The sequence below is a fragment of the Salvelinus alpinus genome, chromosome 35 (genome assembly GCF_045679555.1).
Source record: "Salvelinus alpinus chromosome 35, SLU_Salpinus.1, whole genome shotgun sequence".
Taxonomy (NCBI): Eukaryota; Metazoa; Chordata; class Actinopteri; order Salmoniformes; family Salmonidae; genus Salvelinus; species Salvelinus alpinus.
Genome location: NC_092120.1, coordinates 1,737,979 through 1,757,261, shown reverse-complemented (window position 1 = coordinate 1,757,261; position 19,283 = coordinate 1,737,979). Strand labels below are relative to the sequence as shown.

The following is a 19,283-nucleotide window of genomic DNA, read 5'->3' as shown; positions in this document are numbered from 1 at the left end:
TGTCCTTTAGTAGTGGTATCTTTGCAGCAATTCGACCATGAAGGCCTGATTCACGCAGTCTCCTCTTAACAGTTGATGTTGAGATGTGTCTGTTACTTGAACTCTGTGAAGCATTTATTTGGGCTGCAATCTGAAGTGCAGTTAACTGTAATGAACTTATCCTCTGCAGCAAAGGTAACTCTGGGTCTTCCTTTCCTATGGTGGTCCTCATGAGAGCCAGTTTCATCATAGCGCTTGATGGTTTTTGCGACTGCACTTGAAGAAACTTTCAAAGTACTTGACATTTTCCGGATTGACTGACCTTCATGTCTTAAAGTAATGATGGACTGTCGTTTCTCTTTGCTTATTTGAGCTGTTCTTGCCATAACATGGACTTGGTATTTTACCAAATAGGGCTATCTTCTGTATACCAATCCTACCTTGTCACAACACAACTGTTTGGCTCAAATGCATTAAGAATGAAAGAAATTCCACAAATTAACTTTTAACAAGGCACACCTGATAATTGAAATGCATTCCAGGTGACTACCTCATGAAGCTGGGTGAGAGAATGCCAAGAGTGTGCAAAGCTGTCATCAAGGCATAGGATGGCTACTTTGAAGAATCTCAAATATAAAATATATTTGGATTTGTTTAACACATTTTTGGTTACTACATGATTCCATATGTGTTATTTCATACTTTTGATGTCTTCACTATTATTCTGCAATGTAGAAAATAGTAATAAATAAAGAAAAACCCTTGAATGAGTAGGTGTGTCCAAACTTTTGACTGGTACTGTATTCCTGTATTGTATACATGTATTCTGACGGGAGAGTAAATCATAATCAAATAAAGACCAGAAAAGAAGACCCCATTTGCTTAACAGGTGGGATATAGCTTCCATTGCATTGGCAATCTTTAGCCATAACCATTCAGGCCTACATTGGGCAGAGAACAATATCCTTCATATCTTGTCTATTTTAAATGGCAGTTAAAACACACCTCAATAATAAATATAAAGCGCACCAGTTTCAACGGTATAATGTGCCGGGATTACATTTCTCGGTGCATTATTGATTTGAGTCGCCATCAAATTGAAGTACAAAAAGTAGGCTATAGAACAAAGTTATAATATAGAAACGTACATTAAACAACGTTTTTGGTCTGAATAATTATTTACAGTTATCATCAGTATCCCATTATGAGTTTGGGTTTATCCCTCTGACTCCGAGTCTATAGTTGGCAGAATGTTCTAAGATTACAGCAGTCTGCTGCCCAGTTCGTTGGGAGGATTTTGGGGAAAAACTCCCCCAGAGCGACTGGTTACGTTCCAGTCCGTTGTTAACTTAGCCACGCTGCGCAGATCAGATTTGACAAGTCCATGATCCACAAAGACGACAACTAACATGTGCGCGCGACTGGTAATGGAGACCACCTGGAACGCACTCCCCTTTGCTACAGCTGTGCAGCAGCACACATCAACCGAATGCACGATCCGAACAGCATCGTGGCTACAAATAATACGTCTAAAATATTCAAATGAATCGGTATTGAACGAAAGTAGCCCTGGATGACACAAAATACTGTAATAAACAAAATTACTGATGGTAAGTTTACCAAATATATTATCGTTGTCATTGAACGACGATGACATTTCAGAATGACATACCTAAATTGTGCTTTCTAACGTTACTATTTTCCCAATATGTTCATTTGACATGTTATGCATAAGCTAAACTTTCACAATTATCTGGAATAATTGTATTGAAAGATCTCGGGGTAACATTAACTAATCACATTCTAGTGTGTTGTTAGCAAGGCTAGCTAGTTGGCAAGCTAGCTGGCTTTTGTTCACTAACGCTTTCTTGGACATCATCAATGCATGTTTATTTTTTTGCTACGTAATTTTGTTGTCAACTACACACGGCACATACAGACGTTTTTGTTAGCTAGCTGTAGTTTAAAAGCAGTAGTTTGACGCTCATTTTTGTAACTAGTTAGCTAATGCAATGGTTGATTGTGTGGCTAACATTAGCTGGCTAACGTTACGTCTGCCATCGTCGAATTGAGCGACTAAAAGCTTAGTTTGATTGTTAGGTACTACATGTGCTTATCTAATTAGCAAACTTTCATTAGACATGTCATGGATTATTATAAAGCTATAGATACCCCACCAATATGGCGTGAAGTGCTGTTTTGCTACAACAACAAATGGCATTGCAATCATGCATGCTTTTTATTTTAGCGCGCTCTTGTCAGGTGCAAAGTTAATAATTTTAGGGAAGTCGATACATTTTACAAGATTGTGTTATGCAAGGAACACGTGTTGATGTGCAGTAAATCAGATGCATGTGGTTTATTTCTTTATCGGGGCCCAGCGTTTTTCTTGACTGTATAAATATCCTAAAATAATGCTTTAGCCCTACACCATCGCTCCATGTAGCATATACTGCCTAACATGCTGACCAGACCGGACACGTCGCGTGCGCTAGCGTCACAAAATAAATTTAGAAATCCATGTTATTCAATTATTGCACCCACACTGCTCGCGCACCAACGAGCGTCTGGATGCCCAGGCCTAAAATAGAACTCATTAATATTTCTGAAGCAGATTGCGCTGAAAGTCCTGCCTCCCATCTCCTCATTGGTTTATAGAAGCAGGTACCCACGTGCCTTCTCCTCATTGGTTATACCCACGTGGGTGATTGAAAGACTAACTGTTTTGCCGGTTGTGGTAATACTATGAAAGTTTGGATGTGATCACCATATAAGTTCAAAGATGAAAAAGCCTGGAAGGAGGAGAGATGACGAGAAAAAATTCGGTTGGCTGTTTTATTTGTGGATTAATTGAGTAGAGAACCTTGTGCTTATCAGGTAAAATAACAACTCAATGTTTATATCCCAGGACAAATTAGATAGCAAGCTAACTAGCTAAATTGCCATACATGTTTAATGCTTTTCGACCTGTCCCCAAATTAATGTCATTGGTTCAGAATTTGTTTTGATTTTTTAAACGTCGTGATCGTGTAGGGGGACAAAATAAATATATGCACGATAGCGCATGTGCGCAGCCGGTTCGGGTTCCGTGTAGCCCCTTAACACCTGATATCCACCTAGCACGTTGGGGGCGATAAAACAAAATTTGCAGATGCGCGAGGCAATTTCATGAATATTCACGAGTATCGACAGTGCGTGGCATCACTCTGAGCCCTTACCAAAACCGAAAACATGGCAGACAATTTCTTGCCTTGGATCTGAAACCAATAGTAACCACCAATTTCAATGAATGTTAACATAAAATGTAAATACAAATCCACGCCCCAACAATGAGGGCTAGCTATGGTGTTTATTCATATCATCTGTTTTCTTCTAAAACAGCGCAGTTAGCTAGCGAAGTGCTAATTTGCAACGCCAGTTAGCAAGACTCGGGAGCAAATGGGGACGGGTTTCAGGAGCCAGCGGGTTAGATTCGTTTCCACCAGTGTTGGCTGGTGGGAGGAGCTATGGCAGAACAGGCCCATTGTATTGGCTGGAATGGAATCAATGGAACGGGGTCAAACATGGTTTCCATCCCTGAGTCGCCTCTTCACTGTTGACGTTAAGACTGGTGTTTTGTGGGTACTATTTAATGAAGCTGCCCGTTGAGGACTTTTGAGGTGTCTGTTTCTCAAACTAGACACTAATGTACTTGTCCTCTTGCTCAGTTGTGCACCGGGGCCTCCCACGCTTTCTAATCTGGTTAGCGCCAGTTTGTGCTTTTCTGTGAAGGGAGTTGTACAGTGTTGTACAAGATCTTCAGTTTCTTGGCAATTTCTCACATGGAATAGCCATAATTTCTCAGAAAAAGAGTAGACTGAGTTTCAGAGGAAAGTTCTTTGTTTCTGGCCATTTTGAGCCTGTAATCAAACCCACAAATGCTGATGCTCCAGATAATCAACTAGTCTAAAGAAGGCCAGTTTTATTGCTGCTTTAATCAGCACCACAGTTTTCAGCTGTGCTAACATAATTGCAAAAGGGTTTTCTAATGATCAATTAGCCTTTTACAATGATAAACTTGGATTAGCTAACACAACGTGCCATTGGAACACAGGAGTGATGGTTGCTGATAATGGGCCTATGTAGATATTCCATTAAAAATCTGCTGTTTCCAGCTACAATAGTCATTTACAACATTAATAATGCTTTTTATTAATTGATGTAAATACCAGTCGATGTGCTCAAACTTCAAAGGCAAATATACTTTATAGGCTAATATATCCTCAAGCTGCTTGGCAAATTGTGGCGGGTTTGTGTTTCTATTACTCACGCAAAAAACGCGAGGTCCCCATAAGCAATGTTACCTCAAATGTTTTTTGTCACTGAACAAATTTCAGCTCTGCAGAGCGCAAACTTGAATGTTGTGAAAATAATGTGCAACGTCCGGAGCGTGTTTACTGTGAACACTGAGGCTGTACCCCCTTTAAATTAAAGTTACGTTTTCAGGTAGGCTACTGTGGCTATTTGATAATGTAGCCTACCATCAAAAATAATAGAGAAAATGCATCCCATAACATTTTAGAACGAAATAGCTGTTCTATCATTCAGCCAAAAGTAGCAGCCAATGTGTGGTGTTCAATGTAGGCCTACATTCCATGAGACCTTTGTGGGGGAAAAACATGCAGGGCGTGACATTAACCTGTTTATCCACTTGTCCATCAGACAGAGGTGACTGAAAATGTTGTTTGACGTAAGAAACCACTTTACAAAATAAAATGCATCATTATTCCCATAACATTTTTTATGCGAATCAGACATGCTACACTCTGTCTATTGGATACTTAGCTTATTCAAGCCTGTCTGAAAATACGACACTGCCCCTTTAAAAAAAAAGAGAAAAAAAGCTCTTTACCAAACTCACTTTTCTAAGATGGCTAGACATGCACACGTGTTGTGCTCTTGTAGGAAGCAGTCAATCCTCTTTTGCTGACTGCAAATTATCTATAACTGGGCTAATAACTCACTAACTAGCAAAGGATATGAACAAAGACTACCTCAAGATCGCGCCTTCTTGAAGACAAAGTAATGAGGCTGATGAGCATCGCAAGCTGCTCCAAAGAGTTGGACAGTTTTGACTTCGCAACAGCAGCTGTTGACTTTAAGCAGGCCAAGGTTCGCCGCTAATGCAAATAAATTAGAGGCAAATTGTGTTCGTCAACCCTAGTTCTAGCAGTTCTGCTGCCGCCCTAGGCAAGGTCAACATATGCCGCCCTTTGGGTCGTCATGTATAGTATAAAGATTTGGAATGGATTGATAGATTACAGTAGAGTAATGATGTGTATCACGTGCAATTAGTGCATTTCACTTAAGATTTTTCAGTAACACTTGGAAACTTAACATCATTGCCAACTATTCACATTGGAGAGTTGCAATCACTAGGCAGCCAATAGTATATAGGAAACCGTTATCAATAAGCCACCTATATCACATGACACGAGTCACGATAGTTTTTAAAAAAACTACATTTATTTACGTCATCCAGTGGAACTGTAAGAAGAGTTAGGTGTACACTGAACAAAAATATAAATGCAACATGCAACAATTAAAAATATTTTACTGAGTCGCCGTTCATATCAGGATCAGTCAATGTAAATAAATTCATTAGGCCCTACCGCCCAAATCTATGGATTTCACATGACTGGGTATATAGATATGCATCGGTTACTCACAGATACCTTTCAAAAAAAAAAAAGTCAGTATCTGGTGTGACCATTTGCCTTATGCAGCGAGACACATCTCCTTGGCATGGAGTTGATCAGGCTGTTGATTGTGGAATGCTGTCCCTCTCCTCTTCAATGGCTGTGCGAAATGCTGGATTTTGGTGGCAACTGGAACATGCTGTCGGTCCAGAGCATCCCAAACATGCTCAATGGGTGACATGTCTGGTCAGTATGTAGGGTTGCACATTTTGGGGTATATTCAGAGGTGGAAACTTTCTGTTGGAATTAACCGGAATATATGGGAATAAACGGAAGTATGCAAATTAATATGAATGCTATTTAAATGTAGATGTTTTTTGCATTGGATATATTTACCATAGCATATGGAGACAGAAATGTTAACCTTTTACCTTATCATAGGTAGACATAATTGCAAATGATTAAATCCTTCAAATATAAATTTTAAAAAACAATTTAGTGACGAATTGAACTTTAATAAAATTAGTTGACTAATCACATGGGATGATTTCACTGAACAACAAAAGAAAGGGAATATTGAATGATCCCCACTGATCCATCGCATCTCCCAAAAATGTTTTCAACATATATCTGTAAAATGATAGTCTAGAAACTAAAGCTTTGGTTGTCTTCCTCTCAGGCTTCCATGTCTTCTCCCTGGATCTCCTCAATGTCCACCTCTTGAACATCAGACTCAGGCCTCATCTTCACTGTCACTTTCCAACCTTGTAGAGGATGGCTCGTTGTCAGGCCCAAAAGCCTCAAATTTGCCCGGATGGCCACCAATTTTTCAACCCTTGTATTGGTCAGACTGTTGCCTGCTTTTGTGTCTGTTTCCAAACAAGACCAGTTGCGCTCTGAGGCGGCTGATGTTGGTGGGATTTGGAGCATGATCGAGGGAACAGGGGAAAGTGCCTCAGATCCACAAAGTCCCTTCCACCAGGTGGCTGATGAGATATGTTGGCATGACTGCCATATTGGATCTCCATCCCAAAGCCCTTGCTTAGAAGTGTCCTGTGCCAGACTGCCAAGAACCTTGCCCTATTCCAGGCCAAGGTGGCGAGACACAGTAATGATGACACCATAGGCCTTGTTGATCTCTGCACCAGACAGGATGCTCTTGCCAGCATACTTGGGGTCCAACAAGTATACTACAGCGTGTATGGGCTTCAGGCAGAAGTTTTCACGCTTTTTGATGTATTTCAGAACTGCAGTTCCTCTGCTTGGAGCAACAGTGAAGTGGGCAGGGTAGTACGATATCTTCTCTTACATCTGCAAGCAGAGTCTGAACATCAGACAGGATGGCATTGTTTCCCTCAATCCGTGCAATGGCTACTGCTATTGGTAAGCAGCCTGAAACCTCTCTCCCAAATGCATAATCCAAGAGGATCCTTTTGATGGGGCTGTCCATATCGGCAGACTGATATGGTCATTTCTTGGAGAGACTCCCTCCCCTCCAGGAGACTGTCAAACATGATGACAACACCACCCCAACAGGTGTTGCTGGGCAGCTTCAATGTGGTGCTCTTATTTTTCTCACTTTGCTTCGTGAGGTAGATTGATGCAATAACTTGACCCTTCACATACCTAACCATTTCATTGTCTCTCTTGTAGAGTGCATCCATTGTTTTCAGTGCCGTGATGCCCTTGAGGAGCAGATTCAATGCAGGAGCAGCACAGCCAATGGGTGTGATGTGAGGGTAGGACTCCTCCACTTTAGTCCAAGCAGCCTTCATGTTTGCAGCATTGTCTGTCACCAGTGCAAATACCTTCTGTGGTCCAAGGTAATTGATGACTGCCTTCAACTCATCTGCAATGTAGAGACTGGTGTGTCTGTTGTCCCTTGTGTCTGTGCTGTTGTAGAATACTGGTTGAGGGGTGGAGATGATGTAGTTAATTATTCCTTGCCCATAAACATTTGACCACCCATCAGAGATGATTGCAATACTGTCTGCTTTGTCTGTGATCTTCACTTGAACTTGGCATCCAGCAAATGAGTAGATAAAGCATGTCTGGTTGGAGGGGTGTATTCTGGGCGAAAAACATTCAGAAATCTCTTCCAATACACATTACCTGTGAGCATCAGAGGTGAACCAGTTGCATACGCAGCTCGAGCAAGACATTCATCAGCATTTCTTTGACTGCGTTCCTCCATTGAGTCAAAAAAAACTTCTGATTCCAGGAGGACCATAAGCTGTTGCTATCGATAAGGTGTCTCATCATTTTCACCCCGAATAGAAGTAGAGGGACTTTTGTCAGAGCTCTGAGGGAACTTTATGCACTTGGCCAGATGATTCTGCGTCTTTGTTGCATTCTTCACATATGATTCGGCACAATTTTTGCAAATGTACACAGCTTTTCCTTCTACATTAGCTGCAGTGAAATGTCTCCACACATTAGATTGTGCCCAAGACATTTTCCTATAAATAAAATTTAAAAAAATTCATGTATAGATAAATAGTTTAGCTGTTAGATTAAACAACTCCTTTGTAAGATACATGTTTTAAAATGAAACATGTATGGAAACAGGTGAATTAACACTCAGTTAGCAGGCTCAAGCAAGCTAAACCCCACATGGTAGCAAAAACTAACTAGCAGAAATTGTTAACAAGTTAGAAATGATTTAAACACACTTTGCTGTAGGCTACTATTTATTAGTTTACATGATTTTTTTAATGTCATATAAAATATTTTCACCCCACCTGGTATTGTAATCAAAACTTACCAGAAAGCATGTTGTCCTTGGCTCAAAGTATAGTAGTGTGGGCTCAATAGCATCTCATTAGCTGCAAGATCTTGAGAATCAGCTGTACATGTGATGGAAGAATGCACTGTGCATGCAGAGGGTTGCAATTCCATTGAATTGGGGATAGTTTAACCAAAATATGCCACAAGACCTAGAATTGCCTTATGTGTATCCCACAAAAAGGTTCACTGTTATTAACAATTTTTTTTGATGAATTGAAGCAAAATTCCCAGGCTTAACTTCCCATGGAAAATTTCCGGAATTATTCCGCAAGTCTACCGGGAAGTTTCCTACCCTTTGCAACCCAATCAGTATGTAGGCCATGGAAGAACTGGGACCTTTTCAGCTTTCCAGAATTGTGTATTGATCTTTGCGTCATGGGGCCGTGCTTTATCATGCAGAAACGTGAAGTGATGGCGTTAGATGAATGGCACGACAATGGGCCTCAGGATTTCGTAACCAGTGGTGGAAAAAGTACCCAATTGTCATACTTGTGTGAAAGTAAAGATACTTCAATAGCAAATGACTCAAGTTAGTCACCCAATAAAATCCTACTTTAGTAAAAGTTTTAAAGTATTTGGTTTTAAATATACTTGAGTATCAAAAGTAAATTGAATTGCTAAAATTTACTAAAGTATCAAAAGTAATAGTATAAATAATTTCAAATTCCTCATTAAGCAAACCAGATGGCACAATTGTCTTGTTTTTTTTTACGGATAGCCAGGGGCACACTCCAACACTCGGATATCATTTATAAACAAAGCAAGTGAGTCCGCCAGATCCAAGGCAGTAGGGATGACCAGGGATGTTATCTTGATAGATGTGTAAATTGGACCCTTTTCTGTCCTGCTAAGCATAAAAAATGTAACGAGTACCTTTAGGTGTCACGGAACATGTATGGAGTGAAAAGTAAAAAAAAAAAAAAATGTTTAGGAATGTAGTGATGTAAAAGTTATCAAACATAAGTGAAGTACAGATACCCCCAAAAACTACTTATGGAGTACTTTAAAGTACTTTACACCACTGCTCATAATGGTATCTCTGCATTCAAAATACTATCAATAAAATGCAATTGTGTTCGTTGGCCGTAGCCTATGCCTGCCCATATCATAACCCCACTGCTACCATGAGGCACTGTTCACAACGCTGACATCAGCAAACCGCTCACCCACACTACACCGGCCCACTACCGTCATCCAAGAAGAGCACAATCCTACACTTTTTCCATGGGGCAGAGAATTTGTTTTAGCTTCTCATGCTTTTCTACACATTTTGCCTTGGCAGAGAATTTTGTAGTTTTTAAAGCTAGTTTCCTGTAATTCTAAACATTTTTGCAGGGGAGCCTCGCAGGGGTGCGTCCTATGCCACTGATCCAGTATTTATACACGAATCACATCTATTAATAACTTGAAATTAAAGTTGTACTACAGTCTCATTTTCACCTCATGTATTACCTGATTTACTGAACAGAAGGTATCCTGGGAACCTCACGACATCAGTGTAGCTGAAGTGTTATGGTGTGAACCTACAGTATATTATATCATCATTGCTGAGATTGTGGAGGTGCCTAAGCATATGGAATTACAAATTAGAATGTAGGCTAGGTCATTTGGTAAATAGTTTCAGAAATGAAGTATATATATACTGTATCTGTAAACTTTATTTTGTTTGGAGATTCACAAATGTTACATTGTTTGAGGGGATACTTTTATCATATATTCCTGACAACTGTGTTTTCTTTATTTTTCAGGAAACTGACAACCCAAGATCAGCCAGTTGAGGACACCTGAGCCCCCCTTTGTACTGTGACTGTCTTGTACCACAATGCTTGGCCTTCAGGGAAGTACCTCATCCCCTAAAATGTATCGCTGTGTGGCTTGTTCAGCCACCTTTACTGGATTGGCATCTTTGTTGGTGCACCAAGCTTCTCATGCAGTTCAATATGACAAGCAACCACCACAATCTGAGAAGCAGCCTCTCTGCACTCACTGTGGTGAAGTGTTTTCAAACAAGGAGCTCCAAGACCAGCACTGCTGCAAAGCACTACCTGAGACCCCAGCTCCCTCTCTTTTTATCTGTGATTGTGGGGATGAGTTTCAGAACTTTAATGAAATGCTGGAGCATAAAAGATCCCATGTCTCAACCCCCCAGCAGCAGACCCAGATGACTGATGCTAAATATTTGAGCCAAGACGAATGCAGTCTGGTTGAACCTGTCCAACCAGTCTCCCCTCAGCCAACCCTTAGCCAAACCATTTTGGGCCTCAGTCCCCCCTCTCATCCCTCACCCCTATATCCTGTCATTCCTAGTTCAATTCTCCCACAGCTTAATAGCACATCCACCGTTCCTGAAGTCTATACAAATAAGGGGTTTATTGCCCTAACCAGACCTCAAGAGCTGAACAACCTCCCTCCAGGCGCAAGTGAGCAGGAATTACAGCCTGATGGGCTTGACCAACCTGAGAACATCTCTACTGCACAGGAACCCTCGCCACAATCCGTCCAGGATGAGACTCCTGAGGATGCAGACTGTCCAGTTACAAGCGGCGCATCTTCAGAAGATGCCGGCGCACCTAAGAATGAGACAATAATGAAGATGATAGCAAATGCATACATGAAACGTTATCAACCTGCTCAACACTACCCATTAAGACACAAGAGACTTGTGATACCCAAAAGAGAGCTTATACCAGTGGAGGTGATGTCACAATCCAAACAAACAGCAGCATCCACACCAGGGCCCTCTATTGGCCAGTTAAGACACCTGCTTACAAAGTCTGGTGCAAAGACAATAGCCCATCCACCTGGCATCATATCTTTGACTCAGACCTTCTGCCCTGTAGTAGTTCTTGAGACCCGCCAAAAGCTTATTGATTCTAGAAATAGGGCCACACAGGGGAGATATCAATGTGGCCGCTGCCGAAGTGTTTTTCAGGACTTGGACAGCTTGACAGTACATCATGCCTTACACAGGAAGGAGATAGTGAAGTGTTGTCGTCACTGTAAACAACTGATGATTGGAAAACCACCCCTTCCAGACAACCACATCTGTCCCCTGGCTCCACACCACCTTACCTCAGTGGGGAGTAAATGCCACTCTATCAAAAAGACTGCATCATTCCAGAAGCAAAAGAAGCAACAACCACAAAGAATCTTCCAAAGTGTTAAAGCTAGGACGCCTTACTTATGTCAAGTGTGCAAGCACAGCTATGCCCGTAGGTATAATCTCAATGTGCACAAGTGTCAGGGGCCACCCCATCCTCCTCAGCATGCCTCCAACTCTGCCCTGTACAAAAATACTGCATTTGGGGAAAACATTCAAGCAAGGGAGCCTGTCACAGACATCAACCAGAGGCCTCTAATCTCCAAAAACATCAGTGTGGGCACTGACAGCACTCGTCAGATAAAGCAGGAGGTGATTTCTGCAGAATCAAGGCCACATCCACAGTTTCCTGATTTGCTCACGTCTGGTTCACCTAAAAGCTTCTCATCCTTTTATCCCAAAGTTTCCAAGCATGTAACACCAGAAGAAATTGATTCAGGATCTGCAACACTACAGCAAGGAGATGGTGAAGGAGACAACGCAGCAATAAGTTTTAAACAAGAAGGGAGAGATGGAGAATGGACAATGCCTTTAGATGATTCTGAGATTGATGTACTGATTGAGGCAGTAGATGCAGAAGATGACGATGATTTAATGCTACAAGAACCTATTTCTCAGGGTCATGTCAAGTCCACAAAGGATGGCGTGCCTTATTTCATAAAAGATGGTGCTAGACGTTTTCCCTGCTATAGATGTCAGAAAACGTACAGTCGAGGGTGCACATTAAAAAAGCATCAAAGACTGTGTGGAAATAGGTCATTTTTGCCACAATCTACCTTCCGGGCGGTAGTACAGAAAGTCAACAAGGGTCAATTCCAATTCGATTGCTATGTCTGCGGGAGGAGCTTTAACCGCAAAGATAACATGCTGATTCATAGGAAGAAGTGCCAGTTAAGTAGAACCGTGTCCAAGAATGATAATGGACTTTTACAACAGGGCTTATCAGCAGCCCAGGCACCACAACGTCCCGTGGCACAAAGTAGTAAAAATCTGGAGGATAATGGGGCAAATTGGGGTATTATGTCATTGCCCAATGTTCTCCCCAGGAGAGTGACGTGTGAGTGTGGGGCAGGCTTCACTTCCCCACGGCTCCTCCTAGAGCATTTGCAAAAGCATGCACAGGAGTCCTATACCTGCCCCACATGCGGTGAGACACTGAGTTCCTGGGCAGACTATGAAGTCCACCTACAAGTGCACATGCAGCCTCAGCATCAGATGTATGGGGGAATGCAACAGCAGCGCTCTCCACCTCTACTGCTGAGGTTTCCACAGCAGCCGCGTCAACGTCGGCAGCCTCTGCCAAAGCAGCAACAGACGCCTCCGCAACACACTCTGCCAGCACAGCGCCCTCAGCCAAATCAACAACCTCTGCGGAAGCCTAGGAAGCCACAGCCGCGCTGTGTGTGCATACGATGCAGCAACACCTTTTGCAGTCGCGGCGCGCTGCTAAAGCACCTCTCCTGGAATCGGTGTAAAGGTGACAGAGGAGCTGTTTCAGCGAAGGCAAACCACTGTTCCCGCTGCAGCATGGACTTCCCGAATGGCCTCAGCCTCAAGTTTCACCAGCTAAATGGAATGTGCAAGCCTGCCTTCAAGCCCATGCGTTGCCCTGTGTGCGTGCGCTGGTTTGGCACTGTGGAGGGACTCCAGAAACACCTGCAAACACACGACCAGACCAACTCGTTTCGCTGCCTCATCTGCCAGCGCCTCTATCCCAGCCTACGGTCACTGAAAGACCACCGTAGAAAGGTCCATTGCATTTTGTCTGGAGACACAGCGCAGGTTACACAATAAGAATGAATACTCTGAACATCATAATCCAACAGAACATATGAACAATGATTTTAGCAAAATGTTTTTGCAAGATCGGTTATTGATTTGAGGGATTAATTTTGTCTTGTGTAACCATATATAATCATTATTGTACTATTCTACTTTGATTCTATTTTCACTGTCTATCAGTAGACTTTTCTTGCTCACTTGAACCTATTTTCATGGTCATAGTTGTAAACTGTTGTATTGTGCTGTAAAATGCAATGATGTTCTTAGCTTGTTCTTAAAGGGATACTTTGGGATTTTGGCAATGAAGTCCTTTATCTACTTCCCCGCTATGAAGGAAGTTCGAGGTAGTTACCGTAGACTTTGTCATTGTGCTAATGCTAGTTAGCAACTTCCTTCAAACAGCACGCAGAGACATAAAAATGGTATCGACAAGTTCATCTGACTCTGGGAAGTAGATTTTAAGGGCTTTATTGCCAAAATCCTGAAGTATCCCTTTAACTCTTCAGCCATTATTAAAATGTACCACTTATTGTTCAACTGCTATTTTAGGTTGTGCAAAAACGTTGATGGTTATATCTTAGTGTGGTAGCTATCAGTGCATTGTGGATAAAACAATTAAGTGAATATACACTACAAAGTATGTGCACACCTGCTCGTCGAACTCCTCATTCCCAAATCATGGGCATTAATATGGAGTTGTTCCCCCCCCTTTGCTGCTATAACAGAATCCACCCTTCTGGGAAGGCTTTCGTGTAGATGTTGGAATATTGCTGAGGGGACTTGCTTCCATTCAGCCACAAGAGCAGTAGTGAGGTCGGGCACTGATGTTGGGCGATTAGGCCTGGCTCGCAGTCGGCGTTCCCATTTATCCCAAAGGTGTTCGATGGGGTTGAGGTCAGGGCTCTGTGCAGTCCAGTCAAGTTCTTCCACACCGATGTCGACAAACCATTTCTGTATGGACCTCGCTTTGTGCACGGGAGCATTGTCATACTGAAACGGGCAAGGGCCTTCCCAAACTGTTGCCACAAAGTTGGAAGCACAGAATCGTCTAGAATGTCATTGTGTGCTGTAGCGTTGATTTCCCTTCTTTGGAACTAATGGGCATAGCCCGAAACATGAAAAACAGCCTCAGACCATTATTCTTCCTCCACCAAACTTTACAGTTGGCACTATGCATTGAGGTAGGTAGCTTTCTCCTGGCATCCACCAAACCAAGATTCGTCTGTCGGACTGCTAGATGGTGAAGCGTGATTCATCACACCAGAGAATGCGTTTCCACTGCTCCAATGACGGCGAGCTTTACACCACTCCAGCCGATGCTCGGCATTGCGCATGGTGATCTTAGGCTTGTGTCCGGCTGCTCGGCCATGGAAGCCCATTTCATGAAGCTCCCGACTAACAGTTATTGTGTTGATGTTCCAAACTGCCTCTGGAAGCTCGGTAGTGAGTGTTGCAACTAAGGACAGGCTCTTTTTTTTTCTCCCCTCCGCGCTTCAGCACTCCGGTTCCGTTCTGTGAGTTAGATGTTTCCACTTCACAATAAAAGCACTTACAGTCGACCAGGGCAGCTCTAACGGCAGACATTTTACGAACTGACTTGTTGGAAATGTGGCATCCTATGACGGTGCTACGTTGAAAGTCACTGAGCTCTTCTGTAAGGCCATTCTACTGCCAATGTTTGTCTACTCTATGGCGATTGCATGGCTGTATGCTCAATTGTATACTCCTGTCAGCAACGGTATGGCTGAAATAGCCGAATCCACTAATTTGAAGGGATGTCCACATACTTTTGTGTGTGTATATATATTTGAGCACTTCCATCAAAACAGAAATGTATAGGAAATAGCATGTAGTGTGTGTTGCTCCTTGTTTTAATAAAGCCCCATTCATAGATGAAAGATGAGTTGATTGTTGTTACTACTAACCAGGTTTCCAACCATTTTATGTGTATGAATTACCTGATGCAGTAATTTACTCAAGACAGGCCTGATGGAAACAGCTAATGTCTTGGTAAAATGTCCAAATGTCGACAAAAGAAAATATGCCACACAAGTTAAGAATGCAATGAAAACCTATTGAATGTTAAATGTATTTCGTACATGAAAACTTAAGCAAAAAATGTTTTTCATGTGGGGTCCTATTAGTTTGTTGCCCAAACGGTTAGAACGCTACCAAACAAACTGTGCACGTCGACCTTACCAACTTCAGACGAGTCTCGACACTTGTGGTGTTTGTGAGAGTATCCCCTTTCCAAAGAGTGATCATAATAGTTTTTTAGGTCAAACCGTTCAGACTACAGAAGTTTTTGTGAGAAGACCGGTTTATGGGTTGTCTCAGATGCGGAAATATGACACTGGGGGATGCGGTGGATTGAGATGCATCCAATGCAACAACAAAAAAAACGTGTTTAAAATGACTTGATGGGGATTTTTTAAATGTAATTTAGATTATGCAACGGTGCGTCAATCGACGCTAGGGGGCTAATGTCCGTTTTTTTTGTCTATCCCACCAATTAAGTAGGAGGTAAAGGCTACAGAATCTTATTTAAAAGGCTTGTACTATTTGGTGAAATGTAAATGTCTCACAGGGGGGACTGACTGGTTAGCCATTAAGGCATAAAAAGTAGTTTTTAGGAATGCATGTGTGATAATAAATGTTGATAATTGAGCATTTTTCCCATATTTGCCGCCTTCCTATCGTCGTACAAACCATCCTGATCTCGCGAATTTACATTCTTTGTTGCGAAACAGAATGTAAACTAGGTTTGTACTAGGCTAGCTCCCCTCTTCCCTTCATTCATTACCAGACTCAACCAGAGATACTGGATATAATGACACGATGCTTGTCTCCGCCCTGACAATGAGATTCTTTGTCCACAGTGGAACAGCGGCCTGTCAAGCTCCCGCGTATTCTTTGGATTGGTGGATAGAACTCGCCATTTTAATATAATTTTGAATATTCAATTAGGTGTGTTGCTGTCAACCGCCTGTATTCAATGAAGATGCTACGCTTGCTTCATAAATATACATAGACAGTCTCAAATTACACTAGGGATAACTCCGTAGTTGCTGGGATGTCCTGTGCGTCACGCTTATATCAGTACGCTTTTTACAACCTAAGCATTACGAAACTTCTATAAGATCAAATAAACCTCACGTATCAAAACAGCTATTCATTTTTATCTTGACTAAATTCGACACGCATTGACCCCATACAAAAACTAATCTCTTGTTTAATAATGAAGGTTCTGTGGAAAGATTTTGGGCGGAGTAAACCCTCTCGCTTCGCCCTTCTTTGTCTTTTACTCAACTTGCATACTCCAAACCGACAGGCGGCAGTGTTACATTGCATTTGGAAGTTTACCCGCCAACGAAACGAAGTAAGTTGTATTTTCCACCTCGCTGCCGCGGATGCGTTCCAAAATTCAGCCTATAAGGTTATGAAATTTGAATAAAGCTACGTAGCAATATTATAGCTAAGTTACAAATGTCAGAATTGTAGATGATCGATGGCAGTAATATGAACGTGGACAGCAGTGACTCGCCGGTGTAAGGTAATGCTGCTAACGTTAGCTAGGCTAGCTATGTTTTGGGAATGGATAGCTAATGTTAGCTAGCTAGCTATACTAACAAACATTTCCTAGGCTGGCTAGCTAGCTATCAATATAGTTAGGTATATATGTCAAATATAATTACTTGTGTCGATGTACTATTAAGCTTTAGTTTGCAAATTGGGTTTAAGCTTTTGAACACCCCACTGGTCCAAGAAACAAAGACCCCCAAATTTGGGCCAGCGCCGGGCTTTGGGTGACGACGTTAAATAGTGATTTACGACCAAGGTGTTAGCTAGCTACATAGTGAAATTATCGATATCACACAACTACTTAACAAGTTAGCTATTTAAGTCTAAAGGCTAGCACGCCCTACATATACCTAATGTTGTGTTGCTGAATTATGTGCCCTGCTTTTTATGCAATACTTCCCTGTGGATATATCATTTCTAATCAGTACTGTTGAACAGGCTTTCTAAAATAATATCCTTTCTGTTACCTCAGACACTCCAGAGAGACCCTATTCTACATGAATCATCACATCGAGGACAGGTCAAGATGCAAAAGCGGAACTATATGAAAGGGGAAAGGGAGCTTGGTGATGGTGGACCCCCTTTTTGCTTTAGTTGTGAAAGGATCTTTCCAGACCTAACATCATTTCATGATCACTTTTGTCCTGCGGCTGGTTTCATCTGCTCCTGTGGAACAGAGTTCTCCATGTATGTTGATATGATGGACCACAGTGGGTTACATGAACCAGGCCACACTGTAATTAATTATAGCACCATAAAAAAGGAACAATATCAGAGGGAGAGAGAGTACAAGGAGCAGCTTTCGAGGCTGGTATTGACGGCGGGGCAGGGAAGCTGGGCTGTGCCCGGACCGACTCCGATGCTATCGGCCCCTATTCCACGAGCCACAAAGCCTCCACCTGGTCCAAGTGCCCCAACAACGGACCTCTGGCACCAATTCCAGCCAGTGGTGTTGGTGGAGACCCTGCGCAAGTTTGGAAGGACAAAGCCCTACAGGTGTGCCTACTGTGAACTGGGCTTTGCAACAAAAGACTTACTCGTATGGCATCACAACACTCACGCAAGAAATAAAGTCCATGGCTGCCTGCGGTGCGGGGTTCTCCTGCTCAGCAACAACAAGTCACCACAGCCTGGCCACCACCAGTGTGGCTCATATCGGGCAACTCCTGAAACCAGATTCACCACTGCCACAGTGCTGAGTAACAGGAAACAGCCCGCGGGGTATGCTAAGAAGGTTGTCCAGCGTCAGCAATGTCCTGACCCGTTCAGTGGGGAGCTGCAGCTAGGGATGCATATGGTCTCACAGCATCCCATTCCAGGGAATTCTGGAACAAAATACTTGAAGTGTAGAGTGTGTCAGGAGCCCTTCCAAACTGTCAAGCTGCTCGAGAGGCACCGTTGCACAATGGCGGCATCTTTTTTTGCACAGGAACTGTGTCTGACGTCTGGCAAACAGCTCAATGGTCACAGAAAAGGGAAGGACGGGACCAGCCCATACTCCTTGCCTCAAAGCAATGGTGACAAGGAGCTGGCGTTCAACATTCAAACTTCAACGAATGTAACTGTATACGACCACAAAGCAGTAGGCCCGGATAGGGGCACCGGGTTGTCTGCCGTTTCTGTAAAAACTGAGGTTTCGGATGATGATTGTTTTGTGATTGAGGATGCGTTTTCGTGCTAGTCGGAACTGGGAAACTCTGAAATTTCCGACTTGCTAACTGGTTGAACACAACATGTGTATAAAAACCAGTTAGTAAGTCGAAAATTTCCGTGTTTCCTACTTCCGACTAGCACGTGAATGTGGCATAAAAGCTCCTTCACCAAACCAAGTCAGCTGTTATACCAACAATTAACCTCTTCCCTCCCAGTACTACAGACATGAACAGTGCAAAAAGCATTCCCAATGTGAACCCTCTGCATTTGCAACGAACATAAACATCTTCTCTGGGTTATGGGTATGGTCCCTTTTTGTAAGGTACCGGCTTAACTCTTATCTAACTACTCAATATCCAACTAATCTGTCAGTAGCCTAGATTTAATTTTTTACTCTTTTTCACTTGTGTGTTTGTCAAATGACATTGAAAATGTTACATATGCAGTATCAAATCAGTCTGTATGGTTCAGATAACCACAAACATTGTATGATAGTTTGTCTTTTGAAAATGCGTTTGTTTTTTTTACAGTAGCTTTACTGAAAATGTGGTTAAAGCAGCATTGGCCATATCACAAGAACATGTTGGTTCTTTCTAGCCATTTCTGTGGTCTTGGAATAAAATATTGTTTTGTTTCTGCTCTCTCCCTTTCTTTTGTAGCAACTAAGGTGTAATAATCTGTGTGGTTTCCGTATTTCAGGGACCAAAGCAATAGCAGCAGCC

The 19,283-nt window shown here is 42.3% G+C and overlaps 1 protein-coding gene and 1 long non-coding RNA gene across 8 annotated transcripts; both read left to right on the top strand.

Annotated features, from left to right (window-relative positions):
• The first annotated feature begins 1,405 nt into the window (after positions 1–1,405).
• LOC139563944 (zinc finger protein 585B) lies at positions 1,406–15,224 on the top strand. Of its 7 annotated transcripts, XM_071382995.1 has the most exons (5): positions 1,406–1,589; positions 5,745–5,903; positions 6,337–7,193; positions 7,311–7,480; positions 10,193–15,224. In XM_071382995.1, exon 5 carries the CDS (start codon positions 10,267–10,269, stop codon positions 13,336–13,338), a length of 3,072 nt encoding a protein of 1,023 aa, XP_071239096.1. In that variant the 5' UTR covers positions 1,406–1,589; positions 5,745–5,903; positions 6,337–7,193; positions 7,311–7,480; positions 10,193–10,266; the 3' UTR covers positions 13,339–15,224. The 7 variants fall into 7 exon arrangements, with proteins under 7 accessions (XP_071239096.1, XP_071239098.1, XP_071239097.1 ...); XM_071382997.1 differs by lacking the exon at positions 5,745–5,903; XM_071382996.1 differs by lacking the exon at positions 6,337–7,193.
• A 938-nt stretch (positions 15,225–16,162) lies between these two features.
• On the top strand, positions 16,163–19,195 carry LOC139563984 (uncharacterized). Its single transcript, XR_011672673.1, has 2 exons — positions 16,163–16,879; positions 17,381–19,195. It is a non-coding gene; the product is annotated as an uncharacterized lncRNA (long non-coding RNA).
• The last annotated feature ends 88 nt before the right edge of the window (positions 19,196–19,283 follow it).